The 21734-nt window shown below is 45.0% G+C and overlaps 1 protein-coding gene across 1 annotated transcript in view; it reads right to left on the bottom strand.

The window, feature by feature from the left end:
* The window catches only part of LOC119377124 (decapping and exoribonuclease protein-like), a 28954-nt gene extending 7718 nt beyond the window's left edge, over positions 1 to 21236 (bottom strand). Inside the window, exons 1-4 of the mRNA XM_037646722.2 lie at positions 21023 to 21236; positions 12883 to 13102; positions 7914 to 8049; positions 4922 to 5007 (exon numbers count right to left, since the gene is read on the bottom strand). Of these exons, the coding sequence (XP_037502650.1) occupies positions 4922 to 5007; positions 7914 to 8049; positions 12883 to 13102; positions 21023 to 21197 (617 nt within the window). The 5' untranslated portion in view covers positions 21198 to 21236. The remainder of the gene's footprint in view (positions 1 to 4921; positions 5008 to 7913; positions 8050 to 12882; positions 13103 to 21022) is intronic.
* Positions 21237 to 21734: the final 498 nt, after the last annotated feature.

The following is a 21734-nucleotide window of genomic DNA, read 5'->3' as shown; positions in this document are numbered from 1 at the left end:
TATTGCAGCAATTAAGCGATGCTTGTAGCTCAGCTATGCAGAAAGGTTCATTGTATGCTTCGTGTTTTGTGGATTTACGCTCTAGTTTCTCTTTTTCGATTCTTGTTTTGTATCGTTGGAAACCTTCCGTGTAGTGTGACAAGCTCGACACCTGTTCGAAGTGTGCACCTAGGAAGTTCGCCTGGTCTTCCAAGCTGTCACCTTGTGTGTTTACTAGGGCAAGTGAATGTGCTTGTCGGCCTGCTACTCTATTAACCATGTTCCAGACTTTAGCCTCCTGTGTATATGAGTTAATTCCCGATAAAAATTTCTGCCAACTTTGTCTTCTTGCCTGTCGGCGAGTTCTCCTGCCTTGTGACTTTATGTTTTTAAAACTGTCCAGATTCTCGGCTGTCGGCGAGTCCCGAAGCAGCCTCCATGCTTTATTTTGTTTTTTGCGCGCGTTTCGACACTCGGTGTTCCACCATGGCACACGTCGTTTGCCGGGCAGTCCAGCTGTTTGTGGGATACAGTTCATTGCGGCATTAATCAAAAAAGCTGTAAAGTAGTCGACAGCTTCATCTATGCTTAAAGCACGCATGTTGGTCCAACTTAAGAGAGCCATTTTACGAAACTGTTCCCAATCGGCTTTGTCAATTTGCCATTTGGGAACCTGTGGAGGACATTCATTAACTATTGGGATGCTCAGAACTATAGGAAAATGGTCACTTCCATAGGGATTATTAATGACTTTCCATGTTAGAAGGGGCAGAAGTGATGGAGATGTGATGCTGAGGTCTATGGACGAGTAGGTATTGTTCGCAAGGCTATAGTATGTTGGCTCTTTTTTATTCAAGAGACACGTGCCGGAAGAGAAAAGGAACTGTTCAATTAGACGGCCTCGCGCATCGCAGCGGGAGTCACCCCATAGACAGCTATGCGCATTAAAGTCCCCAAGTACAAGGTAAGGTTCAGGGAGCTCATCTATTAAAGACTGAAATTCATGTTTTTGCAGTTGGTAATGTGGAGGTATACAGAGAGAGCAAATGGTGACGAGTTTGTTCAAAAGAACCGCTCGAACAGCCACCGCCTCAAGGGAAGTTCGAAGTGGTAAATGTGTGCATGCTACTCCTTGATTAACTATAACGGCTACACCCCCGGATGGCGCGATGGCATCATCCCGGTCCTTCCGGAAAATAATGTAGCTGCGTAGAAAGTTCGTGTGTTTGGATTTTAGGTGTGTTTCTTGTACACACAGCACCTTTGGTGTATGTTTGTGTAAGAGTTCTTGGACATCGTCGAGATTTCTAAGCAGTCCTCTCACGTTCCATTGTATAATTTGTGCTTCCATATTGGATGTCAGGTAATGCTGTGTGTACGAGAAGGAAGTGGGTGTTGTTTAGGTCGAGATTTAGAGCTCAAGTAGCAGGGCCGTCGTCGGGCCCCATTATCGGCTTTTTGGTTTTCTTAGCGCGCTCCAGGGAGCTACGCCGCTCTTTCGGTACCAGAGGCACCGGAGTTGTGTCCATTGCCTCGTTTGAGGCACTGGACGCCCGCGTATGCGAGCTGCTGGCTTGTTTGTCCGACCTCGCCTGGCGAGGCGTGGTCGTGAGACCCGACGACCCTGGAGTCGCCGGCATCTCTGGCTTGGCAGGTGGGGACTTCGCCTGGTGTGACGAAGTCTTGGACGCCACCGAGCCGGAGGGCGATGTGCTCTCCTTGGCCTCTACGGTGCCGGAGCTTGTAGTGGCCGCCGGTGTGGTCAGATTCAGAGTAGGCGGGGCAGCCTTCGCTGCTCCCACCATGGGGGCGGGTGGCGTTTGCCTCGGCACGCTGCGCGTGGTCCGGGCAACCGCGATAGGCCGTTGTGGTGCCGCCCCCTGTCGCACCACTTCGGCAAAAGACGTTTTGAAAGCGAAGGACGATGAAAGACGTTGTCGCGCTTCACGGAACGTTATGTTCTCTTTGACTTTTAGCGTTATTATTTCTTTTTCTTTCTTCCAAGTTGGACAAGCTCTGGAGTATGCAGGGTGGTCTCCATCGCAGTTCGCGCAGTGTGTCTCATCTTGAGTGCATTCTTCGGCAGAATGGCCCGTTGTTCCGCATTTAGGACAAGTAAGCTGCCCTCGGCAGCTCTGTGACGCATGACCGAACCGTTGGCATTTAAAGCAACGTCGCGGGTTTGGAATGTATGGTCTAACATGAAGTTTCACATAGCCGGTTTCTAGAGTCTCAGGTAGGGTAGTAGAATTAAAAGTGAGTATTAAATGTTTCGTCGGGATTTCGTTGTTGTTTCGCCTGATTGTGATGCGCTGGACATTTACTACATCTTGATCTTTCCATCCATCTAAGAGTTCTGCTTCAGTGAGTTCTACTAGGTCTTCGTCGGACACTACGCCCTTCACAGTGTTCATTGTGCGATGTGCTGTCACAGAGATCGGAAAACTGCCAAAAGCCACAAGGTGTCCTAGTTTATCGTACTGTTCTTTGTCGCGGACTTCAAGAAGAAGGTCTCCGCTTCCCATCTTCGTAGCTTTATAGCCTGGGCCAATTGCATCCGTCAGCGACTTTGAGACAAGAAATGGTGACATAGTTCGGACTGTTTTGGTTTCATGATTACTGTGCACAACGTGGAACTTGGGGAAAGCCTGCTTCTGTTTAGCGAAAAGTGATGTATCTTCGGTGCGCCACCTTTTGAGGGAGCGATCAGGATGTGAGGGCAGACAGTTTGCCATGAGGGACTAGTAAAGTTCGGCGGCGATGGTGGCCACCCACCACCGAGCCCAACAAGGGGACGCTACAAGGTTGAATAACACTTGGAGACGTCAGCCATGCATCGCCGCTATAACCAAATATACCTATCCGAGGTTGGATAACTACACAAGGTTAACCCTCGCCGCCTGGAAAATTGGGAAGTAAACGGAAGAAAGAAGATGACAGGATAGATTTAAAGTAAGAGCGAAAGACGAAGATGTAGGAAGAGAGACATAGGAAAAGGCGACTGCCAAATTCCCCTGGGTGGGTCAGCCCAGGGGTGCCGTCTACGTGAAGCCGGGGCCAAAGGGGTGTGTTGCCTCTTCCGGGGGGCCTTAAAGGTCCAAACACCCGGCGTCGGCTCAACCCGCAGGATCCCCTTTTCCCCGGACACGGCACAGCCACGCACGGCTAGGCGTGGGAGGGGTCGAAGCCCCCCGTTAGCTCGGGTCCGTGGTGTCGCTACACACCAAACGCCTGTTTCCAGACGCCCCTGCGGGGTCGTACGCAAAAGAATCACTACGATTACGATACCCCCTGATGCGCTTTGTGAGCGCAGCTGTAAGCGTGTTCTCATTTGGCGATATATTCAGGCAAAGGATTTTAGAGAGACACGTGCGTGGGTAAAGTTACACACTACTCTTATTTTTCATTTTTTGTAATATTTACTTTTGTTTATGTTACACTTTTTTTCACTTTTTCTTCCCTTTATTTTCGGCTTCGGTGGCACAAACAACAGTTACAGGAAACTCGTCATTGTTATTTTTCCTATCTATATTTTTTGTTATCTTAGTGTGGTATTTCTTTTATTCAGCTTTTATTTGTATTTTCTGTTCCGGCTGCGAAGGTTCCAGACTAATCCAACCTGCCTCGGCAAAAGAAGACCGTCGCACGGCTCGAGGCGCGCGAATCAGGGGATTTTTCCTTGCGATCACTCGATATCTTCTTTTCTTTCTCTTTCTTTTTTTTTTAGCGCAGGTTCTAGGTAATCCAACCGTCCTCGGAAAAAAAGCAAGTGTCGCGCGGCTCAAGGCGTGCGGGCCAGGATATCTTTCGCTGTGCTCGTTCGTTCGGTTTCGGCGATTGTCGACGAGGGGTGAAGCTCATCCCAAAACGGGCGTCAAAGAGCCGCGCTCTAAACAAGGCGTTGCTGCCATTATTTTCTTTACCGCTGAAGGATTTCGGATCGTGTTCCCCAAGTAACCTCGGTGCAGATAACGGACTCGGGCAAAAGCGCTTGTGAGTCTCCTTTTACGGCCACGATATGCAAAAGCGTGCGCGTTCAAAGCTCGAGGGCTCAAATGATGGTGAAGTGCACCAACTTCTACGTACTGTCACAACGCTTATTGACAGTGAGATCAAACAAGGACGCTCTGTTCTGGAGCGCTATGCAGTGTCACGAAAAGGCACCAGAGGCCAACCGCGCCTGTGGACTGCTAGACGGACGTGCGTCTCCACACGTAAAAATTGGTAAAAAACAGTATTGAATACAACTTTATTTATTGACAGAAAGTAACACTGCACTGCATGAACAGTCACGCAGGATTAACTATTTGTGGTGATCGCGCTCATATTGAGCATGGTATTACTCTAAAATAATCGCCCTGTACCAATATATAACGATTAGCATTTATAACCTGAGAGAATATGTAATTCTGTCTATAGACTGGTGTTCCAGAATCATCATTCATTGCGTCACCCATTCTCCATGTCTATATGATTTCTCTCAATGTTGTGTCATTTCTTATTATTTCCCTGGTATGTACGTGTTGATGCTATATTCATTATATTTTCCACACCGCCGTATGCTCGCTCTAGACATTGATGTGAATATATTTTACCTAATGATTCTATCATAACGATATGCGTGCGTGTTCACTGCTGATGGGACTTGCTCTGGCTCATAACTGCTGAACAAGAACGTCACACAGAATCTCCGGACAAAACACAACGAAAACAATCGTTAACGGCATTGTGGTCGTTGTTGCCGCTGCTGCATCAACCCTTGTTTCCCCATGGGGGACACACGCACACATGAAACTAAAATGAGATAGTACTACCACTTGCTTATGTCAGTCTCCAAGTGTGTCATATAAGACATGTTTGACAATCTGTCAGTGGCAAGCTTAACAATGTAACGACACAAATATGGCTAGGAACAATAATATAGTTTAGGATTGTCACTAACCTTTCATCATTATTTTGGAGTTGTTTCTTTACAAAGGAGAGAACTTGGTCGCAGAATCGGAAGCACTTGTTTTCGGACCAGTGATGCTAGAAGGAAGAAGCAGGGTTGAAAATGTGAGCTGTGCACTTAATAAAAAAAGTGCGCTAGTGTCTTCTCAGTTAGCATCACAAGACAGGTACAGCGTCAGAAACTACGCCAGAATAAAACTAAAGGCAGTCACCAGAATAAAACTAAAGCCAGTGACATTATTTTATCTTTCCGCCAGAGCTTTCCAGCGAGGATAAGCTATGAGGTCTCAGCGTCCCTATTGGTGGATCAGACTCAGGTGGTGGCACTTGTGTCGTCTCGGTAAAAAAGCGCGCGAAGGTTAAGGCCCAGCGGGGACCCTTTTGTTTTCTCGTTTCTTTTTTCTTTTTAGTTGTGTGAGTGCCATGACACCTGGCACTTAGCCATTGGTCTGTGCCGCGTGCTGCAATGCATGCGGCGTCTTTCTGAACATGTGACCTCCTGGTTTGAAAGATTGCGAAATCCAATGCGAGCGCTCGAGCACAAGCGTCCTTAACTGCTTCAGTTTTCTATGTGAAAATCTCTGAATCCGTGCCTCCGAAAGGGGCGACCAGAAATATAATGTGGATACGTGTTGAAAACGAGTTGTTTGAGAACTTGCAATTATTAAACTTAGTAAACCCCTTCCCTCTCCCCCCGCTCTCAACATGTCCACGACTCAAAATTTCTGGGGAGAACCCTGACCCTCTCGTTACACAATTCACATTGTGTGACTCCTGCTGAGATTTTGCTCTTCTACCACACAATATCACATCTCTTAAAGGGACACTAAAGGCAAAAGGATTTTTCTCATATTAGTAAAGTACTCTTTCACGATACGAAAAACACCATGCTTGCTGCAAGAAGACGCTTAGCAAGTGAGAAAACGCGCAAAAACAAAGTGCAGGTGGCGACGCCACCTTGAAGTTTCTGCACCATCGCCGTGACGTCACATGCTTTGACGGCGCCTACTAGGGACTACGTAGTTTTTAATCGGTAAAAATGAAGTATATTGTCCTCTGAGGGGGGCCATAAACTTAACATACCAAGTTTGGAGTAATGTTGTTGAGACAATGGCACCAAAACACGATAAATACACTTCGATATTCGTGACGTCACGCGGGGAGATTTCTGCTTGAAATTTAAAAATGAAACTCTGAACTTGATTTTCTCCTCTATTAATGCACCTATGTTAGAGAAATTAACGACGTTAGAGTCCTCAGAGCACAATTAATCAATCTAAACTGACTCATTGTTTCTCTTTAGTGTCCCTTTAACGGGATTCCTCGTCCGACAAGACACCTGTATAGGGTCTCCTTACGAAAAATATTGCGAAGCTTTCACTCAGTCGCGAAAGGCTTCAAACAGCGAAACTGGACGATTCTAAAGTCTAATCTCGTTGCTTCTAGGTTTTTGTTAGGCTTCAGGTAGGTGATGCTTGGCTGTTTCTACATTGCCTCTCAGCGCAGAGATGGTTGAGTTAAACCACAGACAATCACAGATATGACACGGATGTCCAAACTCCAGAGACAAAGACTCGCGTTGAAACCGAGTGTTCGCACCTCCCATAGATCAGCGGGCTTGTCGTCGTTGGCGTAGGGGTTCCATCGCTTCGGGGCCTTCTCGCAACCGCAGTTACCTTTCCCGTTGCCTAGTATTATCTCGTCGTACGTACCGCTGAAGCACTCCGCAAAGGTGTTTCAGCGAAGCTGAGACATGCGGCCACCGTGTTTATCACTGGGTTGATCCCGACGTTTTATTAAAGCTTTTGTCAATTACTGGTTACGTCTGTTCAGAAATCCTAATTGCCGTTTGCCGCCGGTCTGTTGGCTTCTACATTTTTAGTGGACCAGCGGCGAGTAGTGGGATTTGCCCAATTTCTGTGGCACATACCCGTTGATGATGATGATAGTTTTTTGTGCACACCAGTGTTTTTACGGCCAGCTTAAACAGTTTCGTGAAACTCCTTCCCACAGTCACATCCCTTATACCCGCATACCGCGATCCATGGTATGCGGGCATGTGTCACGGGCGATTCACAGTGTATATGAAGTCAGGACAACGAATACAGACATTGAAAACATTATTAGACACTTTTGATAAATTTAGCAAGAGAAAGACATACCACTTTTTAAAGTTATCGATTTTATTGCAGCACACAAACGCCTACATATCTGACTTAAGCTATAGTCTGGAGTTGATCGTCCCCGCAGGAACACGCCCACGAATGCCATAGTTGCACTTAGCTTCTTTGAAAATCATGTGTGTGGTGCAACGTGAGTGCCCACGTAACGTAGCACCAATGCTACGCTTTTCAGCGTTACATGCTAATGTAGTTCATTTTCCAAACATCCAATGTAATTAGTGCTAGTCACACCTCTGTATTCCGTATAATAAGACACCTGTGCTTCCTCTGAAGCATACCGGAGTGATTATTAGCTTCGGCACTCAAATGCGAGGCATAATAAACGTCATGCTTCCTGTGCGCAACACTTTAGAAGTCATACCGCGAGTCGCTGGACACCGCTGCCTATGAACCTATAGTCGGATACAACTTAAGTCCGGAGATGCTCCGCTCAGATGGCCGAAATGCGGTGGCCGATCGCCTCCGCGGCTAAAAAAATAGTCCCCCTCATGTGCACAGCCATTTTCTCCGAAGGCGGTGTCACCAGACGTCCGGCTCATGACGTCAGTCTGGAGTGAGCGCCTATAGGCTCGTGTGCGTCCGCCTTTGTGGAAGAAATGCCGCAGACTTATGCTGTGCCCAAACATAGGTTCATTGTTTTCTTTTGAAAATGGAGGGAAAACACGCTTTTGGGATAACCGATGGCGATAGATCATTCTGGGGAAGTCTGAATGAAATCGGAGGTACGTGTTTTTTAAGTCGCATGCAGCTCATTGCCAACGCACTAATAGCAGGTGCGTCCGAAAAAAGCGAGCCACTGACCCTATGCATTGTTGGAATCTCCGAGACATCGAGCTTCGTAACGTACTCGAAGACATCTTTTTCGTTGTAAGAGCCGACCAGTATGTATGGAACGCCGGCGAGCCGGCTGTGAGTCCACCACTTTTGGAGTTTGTACCTGCGATAGGAACGCTACTTTGAAATAGGTGCACATCAAGAAGGCAGCAAACGTATTTTTTCTGGTGTGAATATTTTGCGAGAAACCACAAATGCCATATGCCTGTCATAGATATATTAACGGAAAGAGGTGCATGCAAACACTCCGTGTCAGAACACCTGTAAAGGCAACTAGCTGCTCAAAAAATTGATAATTCCTTTCGTGTGCCCAATTCCGAAGTTGCGGTAGAATACTTTCAGAGGTGTGGATGTAAAGATATATTCTACTCACTAACCGCATGTCGATCTCGTAACAAGTGCTAGAATATGCATATGTGATTTCACTGGTGGAAACACCTCTTATTACCAACTGTCAAGCGCCTTTGGAACTTTTTTTACAATTGTCTTTTTCCTTTAAATACGCTTTCATTCACCATGAAAAAAATTACATTCCGAAAAAAAAAAACAATATGCATTGTGTTAGAGTGCCGCAGGCACTTTGTGACATTTTGGTGTTTTTTCAGCAGGAGGTGAGCTGAAGTACCCGAGGGAAGAATGAAGCATGTATTAACGCGGTAGCGTTAAAAAGCTCGTTCCGCAGAAATTCTGGTGTCAGCTTCGGCATCGGTTTCGTTAGCTGTGAGCGAAGAATCGAGAAATTGCAAATAAAATAAATAATAAAAATCTTTGGTTCGAGTGAGAATCGAACCCAGGCCTTCTCCGTGGCAAACACGTGTTCTAGCACGTAGAATACGCCACTGCTTTAAACTGCTTCGGAAAAAAAAAACACTATACGAATGTCATAAATGGGAGGAGTCTCCTTAACGGGTGTTATATTGCGCGGCAGAAGCGTAGAATAGCGTGACACGTCAAAACATGTGAATTGCGCAAGGAGCGGCGTTTTAAAGGCCCACCTATTACAAAGCACTCAGACACATTTATCATCATCAGCACAAAAGCATTAACAAAGTGAGAAGCTACGTACGTTCGCGTGTTGCCTCACGGACGTGTAGTGGTCCCTTCGCTGATTCGCAAAAGGAAGAATTATGGCGTAGTGGGCACTTCGCAACTGTGCTTGCGTAGGCATTCTAGGATAGTTTGAAATGGCAAATTTATGCGCACATACGTTCCTTTCCTTGTGGCACGGATGAGGCATCCACCGAGAACTGAAGCGAGGCTAGCAATTGAGAAGGCGATTCGCATGGGGCCCGATTACGCTATCGCGTTCTACTCTTGAAGGCAAAGCTCAAGCATCTTCCACGTTTTTTTTTTTTTTTCAATATCTGGCGGAATATTTGTTGCTCTTTGACTTTGATGATTAGTGCAGAAGTTGAGGGAATGTTCTAATAGCATTTCACAAAAGCGGACGCAAGCTGAACCTCGCCGTTGAACTGATGACGTAAAGTACTTTGCAGTTTGTAGTCCTGCAATTGGAATATTTGTCAAAGTATGTTTGTTAGGGCAGGCTATGAACGTTTGCGAGTATACATTGCTTCAGTTCGCATTTAACAATTTGCACATAATAAAGACATTGCCTTTTCGTGAATTATCTCGTAACAAAAGTTAGTGAAAAAAGGGCTTCACTTAAGTTTTAAACAACAAGATGAGATATTTGCCCAAGCGAGGTTTTAAAGCGCACATTATTCCGCAAGCTTGTTAACAGATGCCCAGTTGTGCAGACTAAATAAAAACAAGCTTGAAAAATGAACAATCTGGCAAATCAAGAAGATGCAATATCGTGCCGCATGTAGAACGATCGGCACGCAGTACAAAAAAACAAACAAAGAAAACAACGGACCGAATAGTTACGGTGTGAATGTGGCCATTTCAGCACTACAGAACCTTGCGGCAATGAGCGCAAACGTACAATCTAGCATCAATTAACAGGCGAAAGGTGGTGGTGGTGGTTGACACAGGATGAGGCGTGAATCGGGCATTCAAATTTGCATAAGGGAGGAAACTGTATCGTATACCGCTAGTATAGGTTTAAATAATCGCATCCGAGAGCGGAAAAGGCGCAGTCGTAACGGAAATGTGTGCTTTAGGCTGCCGTCCATTGTGCAAAGTAACGATTAGTTTAAACTCTTAAGTCGCAGGGTCCTCATATGTGGACGTAAGTTGTTGTTGCCAGTTATTTCGTTTAGTGCCGAAGAACGAGCTAGACACATTGCGCATACGATAAATTGAACCTCCTGTATATTGAATGTGTGTTGACTCGGACTAAATATGCTGCGTATTACTGTAGCAATGTTCGACGGGTCGTTCGACTTTGCGCGTTCCAGAACTAACGTCAAAGTATGTTTCTTGCTCGCATTGAAAAAAACGCCAGGCCTGCGCTGAAACCACAACACAATCACAGCAAAAGCTGGAAGAGCGGCGTTTCTAGAGCCCGTTGTAAGCTCTCTTGCGGCTACTAATACAAGTACACCTAGCAAGGTACCCACTACGCCATAAATCACAATTTTTGTGAAGTTGGGAAGCACCTACTAAGCCAATCTTCGTCATTCTGCGGAGAAGCCAGGCGCCAGCTACATGTCTGTAAGGCATTATGTGCGCTTTGTTGACGCGACGACTGATGACGATGAAGAATTACGGCTCAGCCCTTTGTAATGGGTTGGAAGCATTAAACGGCCCACCTGTTATGTAATTTGCATTGGGTGACGCCCGGTCGTTATTTCCCTCTCCCGCCATGCTTTATACCATACGTTGACGTGGGAGAGAGAGGGGGGGGGGGGCGAGGAACTTTACTGAGACCCCAAGGAAATGAATCATGCGCTTATGGGCTTCCTTGGCAACCAATACAAGTGCCCTTAGGAGGAACCCACTACGCTATAAATCACTAATTTTTGAGTAGTAGGGAAGCAGGCACTATGCCATTTTTCGTGATTCTACGGAGAGCCGTTGTACCTGCTAAACGCATGTAAGCCTTTATGCGCACTTTGTTGATGTTGTGCCTGATAACGACGAAGAATTATGGCGGAGCCCTTTGTAATGGGTTGGAAGCATTCAACAACCTCCTCGTTGCGCAATTCGCATTGTGTAACGCCTGGTTACAGAATTTGCGATGTGCGACGCTTGGTGTTTATTTTACTCTTCTACCACGCTATATTGCATATGTTAATGTGGTTCCTTCTCGACATGAAGCCTGTATAGGACCTTCTTGCAACGCAGTTTCAAGCACCGGCATGGCTCAGAGGTTGAATACTGGGCTCGCACGCAGAGGACCCAGGTTCGAACCTCGTTCCATCCTGGAATTTTTTCTTTATTTCGTTTTTTTTTTATTTCGAGCGATAGTGGTTACGGACACCGGCGGCGGCGGCGGCGGACAACTACGGCGCCAAAAACGGCCGCTGAAATGATCTCATAACAGCTTTCGCTGTAAAACCCGAAAGCAAATTGGGCATGCATTTTGAGCCTGAGAATGAATTATTTTCATGGAAGCATGGAACGTGACTGACATCAGAATAATGATATATTTAATTACACGCTAATTACGACAATTACTAAATCTCTCACATAAGAACCTACTACATCCGTTCCTTTTTCGTGGAATGTAATATCGAGTGCCTAGGAAGTATCTAGCGTGATAATGACACATTTGCAGACAGTCCATAATTCGCGCATGAAGGAGTCACGTTCTTCAAAAGCAGATGTAAATATCGCAACCGCGGCGTGACAGATGTGGATTTTTGTACAACGTCTCTTTTGTAAGCTCCCGATTTTTCGCTGATGCTTTCGCTAATACCTAATGGACGAAGTTAGAAACTGTCTAATTGGACGTTGCGCGCAAACCGATCTACAAGTTTCTCATTCGAACTTTTTCATCGGTTTCCTTGCTTCATAGGTTTATTAATTAATCTTGCTTAATTAACCAATTCAGCAACACACAAAAAAATCATGCAATATACTTCGTGCAATAGTCAGCATCGTGCATTTCGTCACGCCGTCATAAAGTACGTCGGCATATTTTTTTAAACTCTGGCTAGAGTTTAAGCACTGGCTAGAGTTGGCTAGAGGCACCTGTATATACCGAACAATGTTTCAGTGGAGCCAGTGCCGTGATTTTTACTTTGCGGCCGGTGTTCGGCCTTAGTCAGGGTATATATATTCACAGGTCGTTTCAGCTAAGCACTGCCAAACGTGCGCTCCGAACATATTACGACCAACAAGGTGTGTCGATCGCTGTTTACTTGGGCAAATGACATTAGCTAATACTTAACCATCGTTAAAACATCCCATTTTCAAGCGAGCAGTTGTACAGCCTATTCAAAGTCACTCGACCGTTTTGTCCGTAAACATAGCTGTTATTTTAAAAAGTCACATGATCCCTTATAAGCATTCGCCTAAGGCGTGAAGAAGACGAAAGCCATGTTCTGTTGCTTCTTCATTTCGGTCAATTTTAATTATCCGTCCTCCCTTCCCCGCAAGCTTTCAGCTCCTCGTGTGCTTTTGCAGCCCAGCCTCCCAGACTGACCAACGCTTTATTAAGCGACTATGTCGTGTGAGGACGTCTGCATATGACGTCACGTTATCTGATGTGTTAGGTAAGCCACAATGATGTCATAATGATGTCATAGTGATGTCATAACGACGTAACAAATTTTGCAACCTCTGACTTCATGATGACCTCATTGCATGATGGTTTTTCGGGTCACTGTGTTGAGGCCTACGCCGCCGACGGTCAGTTTTCGTGTTTGATTAAGGCATATAAGGCTTTCGCCTTAATAATGCAAGGTTATGAAAAGTACCGCTTGGCTGGGCACTTGCGCCGAAATACCAGCGTACATTAATCGGGCATAACTTAATACATTCAAACCAGAAGACTGAATTAGTAGAAGAGGTCACCGAAACTCACCTGTAGAAGTTCTCTTTCTTTAAACTGCCGTCGAAGTCTTGTCGTGCTCTGAATTCCACGTACTGATATAGTGGGCCTTCCTTGGATTCAGGGGAGGGGCAGACGGCCATCACTTCGGCCTCGAAGACAATCCTGTGCGACCCAAGGTTCGCACGAAGGACGGTATGGAAAGTTTGCGTTTCGTCGATGGGTCCTTCTTGGGGAGCAGCCCCTTGTTCGTCTATATATATACATACGCGAACATAAGTACGTCATGAAGAATAGCTTTTGACATCTTAACTACTTGTTATCTGCAGAAGTATCCTAAAGTGCAAGAAATGAAAGGTACACACCAATTGACAAAGCGCAGCAAGGATTCAGTACGTCGAGTAGCATCTTAAAATTTGCTGCGTGTGTTTGTGCAGCGTTCGTGGTGAATCAATGAATCAACTACTTATTTACGTCTGTGGGTAATGCTCAAACCATTTCCACTTTCATGGTGCGTTGAGTTTGCATCAAGCGGCCGCGCCGCATTGTGCTTTGCTGCTACATTTTGTTGTGGATTATGTGAACTCCTGCAAGCGAACTGTACATTACCACGTTATTTTCGCTTGTTTCAGTGAGCTAAAGGCTTCTTTCTTTAGTTGTTCATTTTCTTTTTATTCTTGGTAACACTTTTTTTTTTAGCTGCAGAACATATAGAAATGGAGTAGCCGAGGTCTTAAAAACATCAACCTCTCCGCAGGACAATAGTTAAAACAGAACAGAACAGGAATTCAGTGTGAACCAAGAAAATCGGTGTGAACCTTTTTTTCTGCAATTCTTGCTTCTCTTTTTTATTTATTTCTAATTAATCAAGACATGAATCAAGGCACCAAGCAATGAATCATAAATGATACAGGTAGGTCGCCATGCCTCTTTCCCCATCGTTTGCGGCATGATCGTATAATCGAAGAAGTGACGTGAGTAACGAAGGTATTAGAATGATTAATAACCACTGAACTCAAATACGTAAGTACTAATTTAAGTACTTCGTAGTATTCCACTCTGGTATACCTAGACGTGTCTTTTCTACTCATCATCTCGCCAAGCGTAATGCTTCGCGATGACGTAGCTTCGTGTCCCTGTCATCTATTCCTTCCACCAGGCTCGTCCAGACGAAAGGAGAGAGAAAGCGCTCGTCGCAAGCGGCAGGTACAGATGGAATCACACTTGTCTAGAGCGGCGGAGCGTGTCGCTGTGGACGCTGTTGTTGTTCGCATCTGCTGTCTCACGTTAGCTACAAGCTTACGTTCATGCTTGAATTATAGAACAAGGACCTCGCATGCAGTTTGAAAATGTTAGGTATCATTACGACGTCGATCATTGTTAGGTATCATTACGACGTCCGCGGAAAACGGCAGCTGAAGCGCACGCCAGGGCGCTCTAGACAAGTGTAATTCCGCCTGCACCTTTAACTACGCTTATGCTATCTTATACTACACTTATCGTGGTTTTGGGACGTTAAACCCCAACAATTGTATTTTTACGCTTATACTACAGGGATTCGAAAAACGTGAGGCAGTGAAACTTCTATAACCGACGTCACTACGTGATTACCTTGGTAAGGTGTTGCACAGAACCTTTAACAGCAGCTTAGCCGTAATACAGACCCGCAAAAGATGGTTGAGACCGGACTGTTGAAACATTAGGATATCTCAAACATTTATTTTGTTCATCATCAGCATGTTACAACACCGAAAGGTAGCAATAATTATTGAAGTGTTGAGGTTGTATTCTATTGTTGTATCGTATTTTACAGCTGTATTGAAGTGTTGACTTCGTTGTCTTCTCTCGCTGCAGTTCTTCATGCAAGACAAACCGGCGGTAGTATAGAATCTATTTAACAATGCGGTCTGTTATTCGACTGCCGGTTAGAGAACATACTTGCGCGTTTTAAGGAGCACCAAAAAATCATTATCAAAATGATGCTCGTGAGCTGAAAAACTAGTAACTTTCCTCGTCCCTATTCTCCTTATTTAGCTTCTAGTTAGGCCATATCATTACATTATTAATTACCAAACTGCAATGATATCCCTGCGGTTTTGTACAACCTCCACCTCGATCGCCAGCATAACGAAACACCAAGAGGCCGTCTTAAATCAGCATAGATGACATTGTGACCGTATACCTCTCACTCTAAAGAAACTTTAGGGCCCGTGGTCAAAGAGCAGCATAGACTACGGCAGAAAAGCGGAGAAAACTGACGAGGGCACACATGTCCCATGCTTTGTCCTGTGTGCTCTTCGCCCGTTTTCTGCGCTGTTCTGCCACAATGTTCATCAAACCAACTAGGCCGCCTGAGAACCGTTAACTTGTAGAAGTACGCTTTGAAAGTGTTGAAACTTTTTCTTTAAACAGCGGCATGTTGGCCTGTATTAAGATATTTGAATTCCTTTCATTTCGACGCTACTGATTATTATCGTCGTTGTTTTATTTTTTGCGTTGTCTAATATGACATTGATAGTGTTATGTTACGTCATAATTCCTTCGTGATCTATGCGGCATCCGCTGACTAGAGATTTTATCAGGTGGTATCGCGTTCTCGGACTGTTTTGCAGTCACCAGGCAGTATTTAAATCATACGTATGTTACACGCATTATTTATTAGCTGGTGCCATTGCGAGAACGCTATTTGATGTTATTATTTCAAACCCTGTATATTGTGTCGACCCATTCAAGTTCAAAGGAGTGGCCAGCGCCTTATTTGGGCGCCGATATATGTCATAACAAAAAAGTCACACCTGATTAACACCTTATCTTTCTGCCGAATTCATTGTAAAGACACCTCAGAAACAATCTTATAGTTGTGTAGGTGCGTAGTGTGGAGATAATATCTTGGTATGAAGGAATAAAACACTGCTGCCTGCTTACGTGAGAAGTCTTCTGTATTGTATATGCTTATAAACAATGACACTTGCAGCGAAGCAAGCGCGGTACATTCCTAATACTTTCTGCATTTGATATCACTGCACATGCTATATATCGTGAAATAGTCTTATGTATCGAGGTTTCTTTTGAGCGCCTCTGTTTCCGCGCTATCAATACGGGTAGAATATTTTGAAAGAAAGCATTCTGTACGTTCTCTTTTTTTTTTTTTTGGTGGCAAAGGTTAAGTGAAAACTCGTTCCCACGGAGGCGGAGCAGCAAAAGCGGCGAAGCTGGTTTTCAACCCGGCGAAACGGCGAGCACGCGTGCCTGTTCAGACCGCACGGCTCGCCTGGCTGCCCGTGCGGCCGAGGAAACGGGGCATTTCGTGCTTTTGCGGACGTGTCGCCATCACGTGGCACTGCTGGTCCACCCCCGCCACCCGAGCTGTCTACGCATACTTCGTCATTTTCGGCTCATGCAGTTGTTTCAACATCACCACGGCCACGTGGCGTTCTGATTTATTCTAAAAAGACAGGGCGTGCAAACACGGAGACAAGAAAGAATCAGGACACCACAAACGCCAACTAACAACTGAAGAGCGCACACGGCTTAAAAGAAAGAAGGCACGAAAACTTATCTGCGCATGCCCATGCAACAGGCGAACCTATCAATCCGGCACGCGTGGCGGTCTGTTAAGACATTTGTTTCCATCTTTATGCAAGTTAATCGACGGTTGGCTCACGCATGCGCTACTACTATTCTCGATATGCCATGCTTCAATCATCAGGCGTGTTTCTCTTCATTTCTATGACGGTACAACACTGCGCACTCATCGTATTTTGGCGTGCACTTACAATCTCGGCAATGTAAAGGTAGATTAGAAGGTGAGCCTCCTGTTGCGATCTCTTATGTTCCCACAATCTGGTTAATGCACCGTCGATTAACTTGCATAAAGATGAAATCAAATGCCTTAACAGTTATCTTCCACGTAGACCGCCACGCGTGCCCGATTGATAGGTTCGCCTGTTGCATGGGCATGCGCAGATAGTTTTCGTGCCTTCTTTCTTTCAGCCGTTGTGCGTCTCTTCAGTTGTTAGTCGGCGTTTGTGGTGTCCTGACTTCTTTCTTGTGTCCGTGCTTGCACGCCCTGTCTTTTTAGAATGAATACTTACCAACTAGCTCAGCTCTCTGTTATTCTAAGGTTCTAATTGACTGCTGCAAAGTGGAGACCGTTGGCGGGCGGAAAAAAAATTGGTCGTCGAGCGATCCGGCTCGCCGCCTCGTTTTCCGCCTTCTTCAGCCGCCTGGAGAGGAGGTTTCCTCCGCCTTCCGCTCGTGCGCTTTGGCCGCACCGCCTTCGGTGTCAACGAGCCTTAAGTGGCACAATTATTGAACACCAGGCAATCTATGATTTGCGATTGCATATAGTGGAAGAAAAAGCCACAGTTTCACCACAATGGCGAAGAATTGAATCCGACAGCAACGCACTTGAATGTATACGCAGTGAGGTTAGCACAGAATTCTTATCTCCCAACTTGGCGTAAGTAAAAAAATTGCCGGCGTAACGAAGTCGCAGTCGATGTGCCAAGCGAAGCAACCTTCGTGCTGTGTACAACTTCATCGCAAACCGGCCGATGAGTACAGCCCGCAGAAAGCTATGAGCCGTCTTATGATAACTGTAAAGATAAAGCGCACGCGTGATCGCGCCCGATCGAACAAAGTGTGGCGTGTGCCGGAGCCGTCCTCCCTGCCAACCCCTCTCACCCCTCATGGGCATTCCGCGCGATGAATGACGGTTGGCTCGTTTTCTCGCCGCTAAATAAGCGTTGGTTAGCTGCGCTCCCACGCTTTCACTCGCCAAGGAACCTACGACGCGCGGGGTGATGTTATCGATTTGGACATTTTGCGGAACATAAGGGCAACGGCAAAGGCTCGGCGGGAGTGTGAAGTAATAGTCATATTGAATAATGGACATTGTGAACATTATGAGCATGTAACCACCTACACTACCTTTGTAGCGAATGTGTCCATTCGTTGGTGGGAAGAAGGGAGGCGGAGTGTAGTTATGTCACACTGCAAGGTGGATCGTCCACCAATACGGCATTCCCAATATTAGCGAAAAATGTATTTCCATTTAATACCGCAATATTTCATTCGGCAATAAGATGCAAGCTTGCAATATCTAAAATAAAAGATCACACAAAGCACTAGCTGCATAGACGCGTCTTCCATTCACACTACTACAGTTGCATTGAATCTTAGCAGTGTCATAAGTACCATACGGGCACGAATCAAGAGCTACTGGCATGGCGTGAGATCGCCCTTGCGAAAGCTCGTTCACCTGTGGCATTGCGAAGATTATGTTGCCACGCGACCTTTATTTTGATGTGGTCGGGTTTCACCCACAAAAATTGTTAGCCTCGCTCTGCGCAGGCGATGCCGCAATGCTTAACAAGCATCGCGATTGTGTCAGATTGCTCTATTAAGACTACGCACAGGACGCGAGTATTCATGTTTGTACGGGAGCTTACGTGCGCAACAGCGATAACGCTGAAATTTTCGGTCACTCGCCTATAAGATATGACGTGTTGCGACGACCGTCCGATTAATATCTTTCAATATGACCATTTCAATGCAGGTAATCGTAGTGTTGAAGATCTGTGGCATTGTTTTAAGACTATAATACAATATTGTGTGCAGCGCTTCATCTCTTTAATTAATAAGAAAACAGAAAATCACAATCCCCGGATAACAAGGGAGACATTACAGCTGAGGCGAATGTTGAAACGGTTAAAAAAAAGTCGAACAAGAAGAGCAGTCGTAGTTTAAAAACAATGATCGGCAATATACGCGAAGAAATTAAAGAAAAAGCCTTTCGTCACGAAGAAAAGTATTTTAAGAAAAACCATCATTTATTAACGGCTCCAAAAAAATTTTGGAAAGAGGTCACTCCAGGCCCGTGCTCTACCGACGTACTTGTTTTAGAGGGAAAGTCAGAGAGTGACGCAAAGCTACCTGTACGACCTTTAATACCTATTTCAACAGTGTGTACACAAAAGATAATCATCTTCCACCTTTCGATGCGAACCTACCTCCAATATCAGATGTCGTCATTTCTGAAGAAGGTATCTTTAAGTTAGGGTTGAATCTGGATGTAAAAAAAGATCTGTTGGACCAGATGAGATACCGAATGCCCTCTTGAAACGGTATGCAGAGTGGATTGCAAAATTTGTGTGTATTGTATACTAGGTCTCTGAACGAAGGTGTGTTACCTGAGGGCTGGAAGATTGCCCGAATTAAGCCTCTACACAAAGCAGGCGACAAACACACAAAAAAAAAAATATCGACCAGTTTCGTTAACCTCAACAGCTTGTAAAATATTACAGCACATAATTCATAAACACGCAGTTACATTTCTTGACGAACACCGAGTACTAACAAGAGCACAGCATGGGTTTCGAAGTGTATATTCAACCACTACGCAACTGGTTGAAGCCATCCACGATTTTGCTACCGCACTAAATAAAGGAGAACATGTAGGTGCCATTTTTATGGACTTTCAAAATGCATTTGATAAAGTTTCGCATAGAAAATTACTTCATAAATTGCAATATATCTTAGAGAATTCAAAACTGATATTATGGATACAAACATACCTTCATAAGAGACAACAATTTGTTTCACTCAATGACACCTGCTCCGGTAAACTTCCTGTTTACTCTGGCGTACCTCACGGCTCGTTCCTCGGACCTCTGTTATTTATAAAGGACATAATCGCCGACCTTTCTGTAAATGTAAAGCCTTATGCAGATGATTGTGAGTTATACACGAAAATATCATCAGTCCGGGTCCGGGATCAAATAAGGCTGAATAATCAATTCAACTAAGTCGTTTTTTGGTGCAAGGAATGGCAAACGGAAATTACCTCAAAACAGTCTATATGAAAATAACACTAAAGGAAATCATTTATCAGTACGTCACTAATAGCGTCGCTCTAACAGAAGTTTCAGAATTCAAATACATTGGATTATGCATAACTAATGATCTAACCTGGAACAAACACACCGACATAATTAGAGGTAACAGTCCTTGTAACCTTTTTCTGAAACGATCCTCAAAGCATTCTACCCCACCTGTAAGCATGCTAGCATATAACACTAATTCGTCCAATGTTGAAATATGCTGTGATAATACGGCATCCATTCACTAAACGCAATATTAATCACTCGAAAAAGTGCCAAAGAAAGGCTTCCGTTTTATTTATAGCTCGAACGGTCGAGCACCACTATCTAAGCTAATGAAAGTGGCCTGTATACTATCCGTTGTGTACAGAAACTACATTTGCCGCCTAAAGTCTTGCTCTCAATAAATGGCCATTTAATGTTAACACTTGAGGTATCCTTCCGTACTCTTCCGCTTACGCCACTCACAAGCGACACATTAAAATGATAACTCCTGTTATTTCGCGGATTAAATGCTTCAAGTATTCATTTTTCCCTAGAATTATTTATGATTGGAATAACCTCGCAAATGATGTATCACATAACAGACTGTTATTGTTTGAAAGCAGCCTCACTTAAACACTCACATTTTAATTAGGTGTATACAATCCGTTTTATTGTAAATATTGTGATATGTTATTCTGTAAATTTACTGTAATAAAATTTTGAACCACTCTTGGATATCACATTGTACTTATTCATTCATTGTACCTTGACTGTGTTTTGATGCATGTACCTATTATTATAGCACACATTCCCCACCCTGCCATGATCTTTCAAATCAAAGATCGCAGTATTTATAATTAACTAAATCAATAAATAACGACGACTGTGATGGCCACTATCAATGTGCAGCATGCATTGCTCGACTGCCGCCTTTTCATCGTCACGACTATGTGACATTATCGACCATTCCTTGTGTTTGCTGGAGGAAAGAGTACCAGTGTCTTTAATCGTAATAATTGCTGGGGTTTTTTAAGTCCCAAAACCATGATGTGATTATGAGGTACGTCGTAGTGGAGCGCTCTAAAAATTTTGACCATCTGGTGTTCTTTAACGTGCACCTAAATCTAGCTACACGGGCCTGGAGCACTTCGCCTCCATCGAAGTGCGGCCGGCGCGGCCGCGATTCGATCCCGCGACCGTCGGGTCAGCAGTCGAGCGCCTTAACCTCTAGACCACCGTGGCGGCACCAGTGGCTTTGAAAAAACATCCAAATTATTGAAAGATAAGGTGCAGGATACACGTACTTGTGGTCATGCGCCGGTGGAAACTGCCATTCCAGCCTGGCGGCTTACTTCCTTGGAGCTCTTTGCTAAATCTTTCTTTCTCGGTCTCCAACACAATGTTGCGAAGGTAGACCACGCCTTTATGGAGACGCGCTGCCACACGCCATTCATCGGTGGGACAGAAAGGAGTGCACATAAACGCCTTGAGAACTTCACGGCTGCAGATGAAATCCGGTGTCGAGCTGCACAGATCAAAGTGTAGTTTGTTACATTAATCCGAAGCATTTCTTAGCGAACCAACGGTACTCTGAGCGCTTCTATCTCTTGGTCTATCTATTATCTATCTAGCCGCCTACCTGCAGCGCCCGTCGTCGTCTCCTTGCATAGGAGAGTATGGACCTATGCCGAACGGTGACGGACAGTTCATGACGACATGCCTGTCGCGTACGTCATGAACCATTTCCCTCAATTACTTGTGGCTAATACCCACATACCACTGTGAACGATGTGCGGATATGTGCCACAGGTGATTCGCAGCGCACATCAAGACAGTCACGAAAATAGACAGTGAAAATCTAATAGGCACTAAGGTGGTTTAGACCAGAGGAACACATACAGTTTGTTATAGTTGGCGGTTTTTAATATCGCACAAAACGCTAACATTGTGCTCGTAAACTCAATCGGCTATAGTCTGCGTTCTTCACCCCTGCATGAATATGCCAAAGAACGACGC

The sequence above is a fragment of the Rhipicephalus sanguineus genome, unplaced genomic scaffold (genome assembly GCF_013339695.2).
Source record: "Rhipicephalus sanguineus isolate Rsan-2018 unplaced genomic scaffold, BIME_Rsan_1.4 Seq358, whole genome shotgun sequence".
In the NCBI taxonomy this organism is placed as follows: Eukaryota; Metazoa; Arthropoda; class Arachnida; order Ixodida; family Ixodidae; genus Rhipicephalus; species Rhipicephalus sanguineus.
This window is presented reverse-complemented; position numbering and strand designations above follow the sequence as displayed.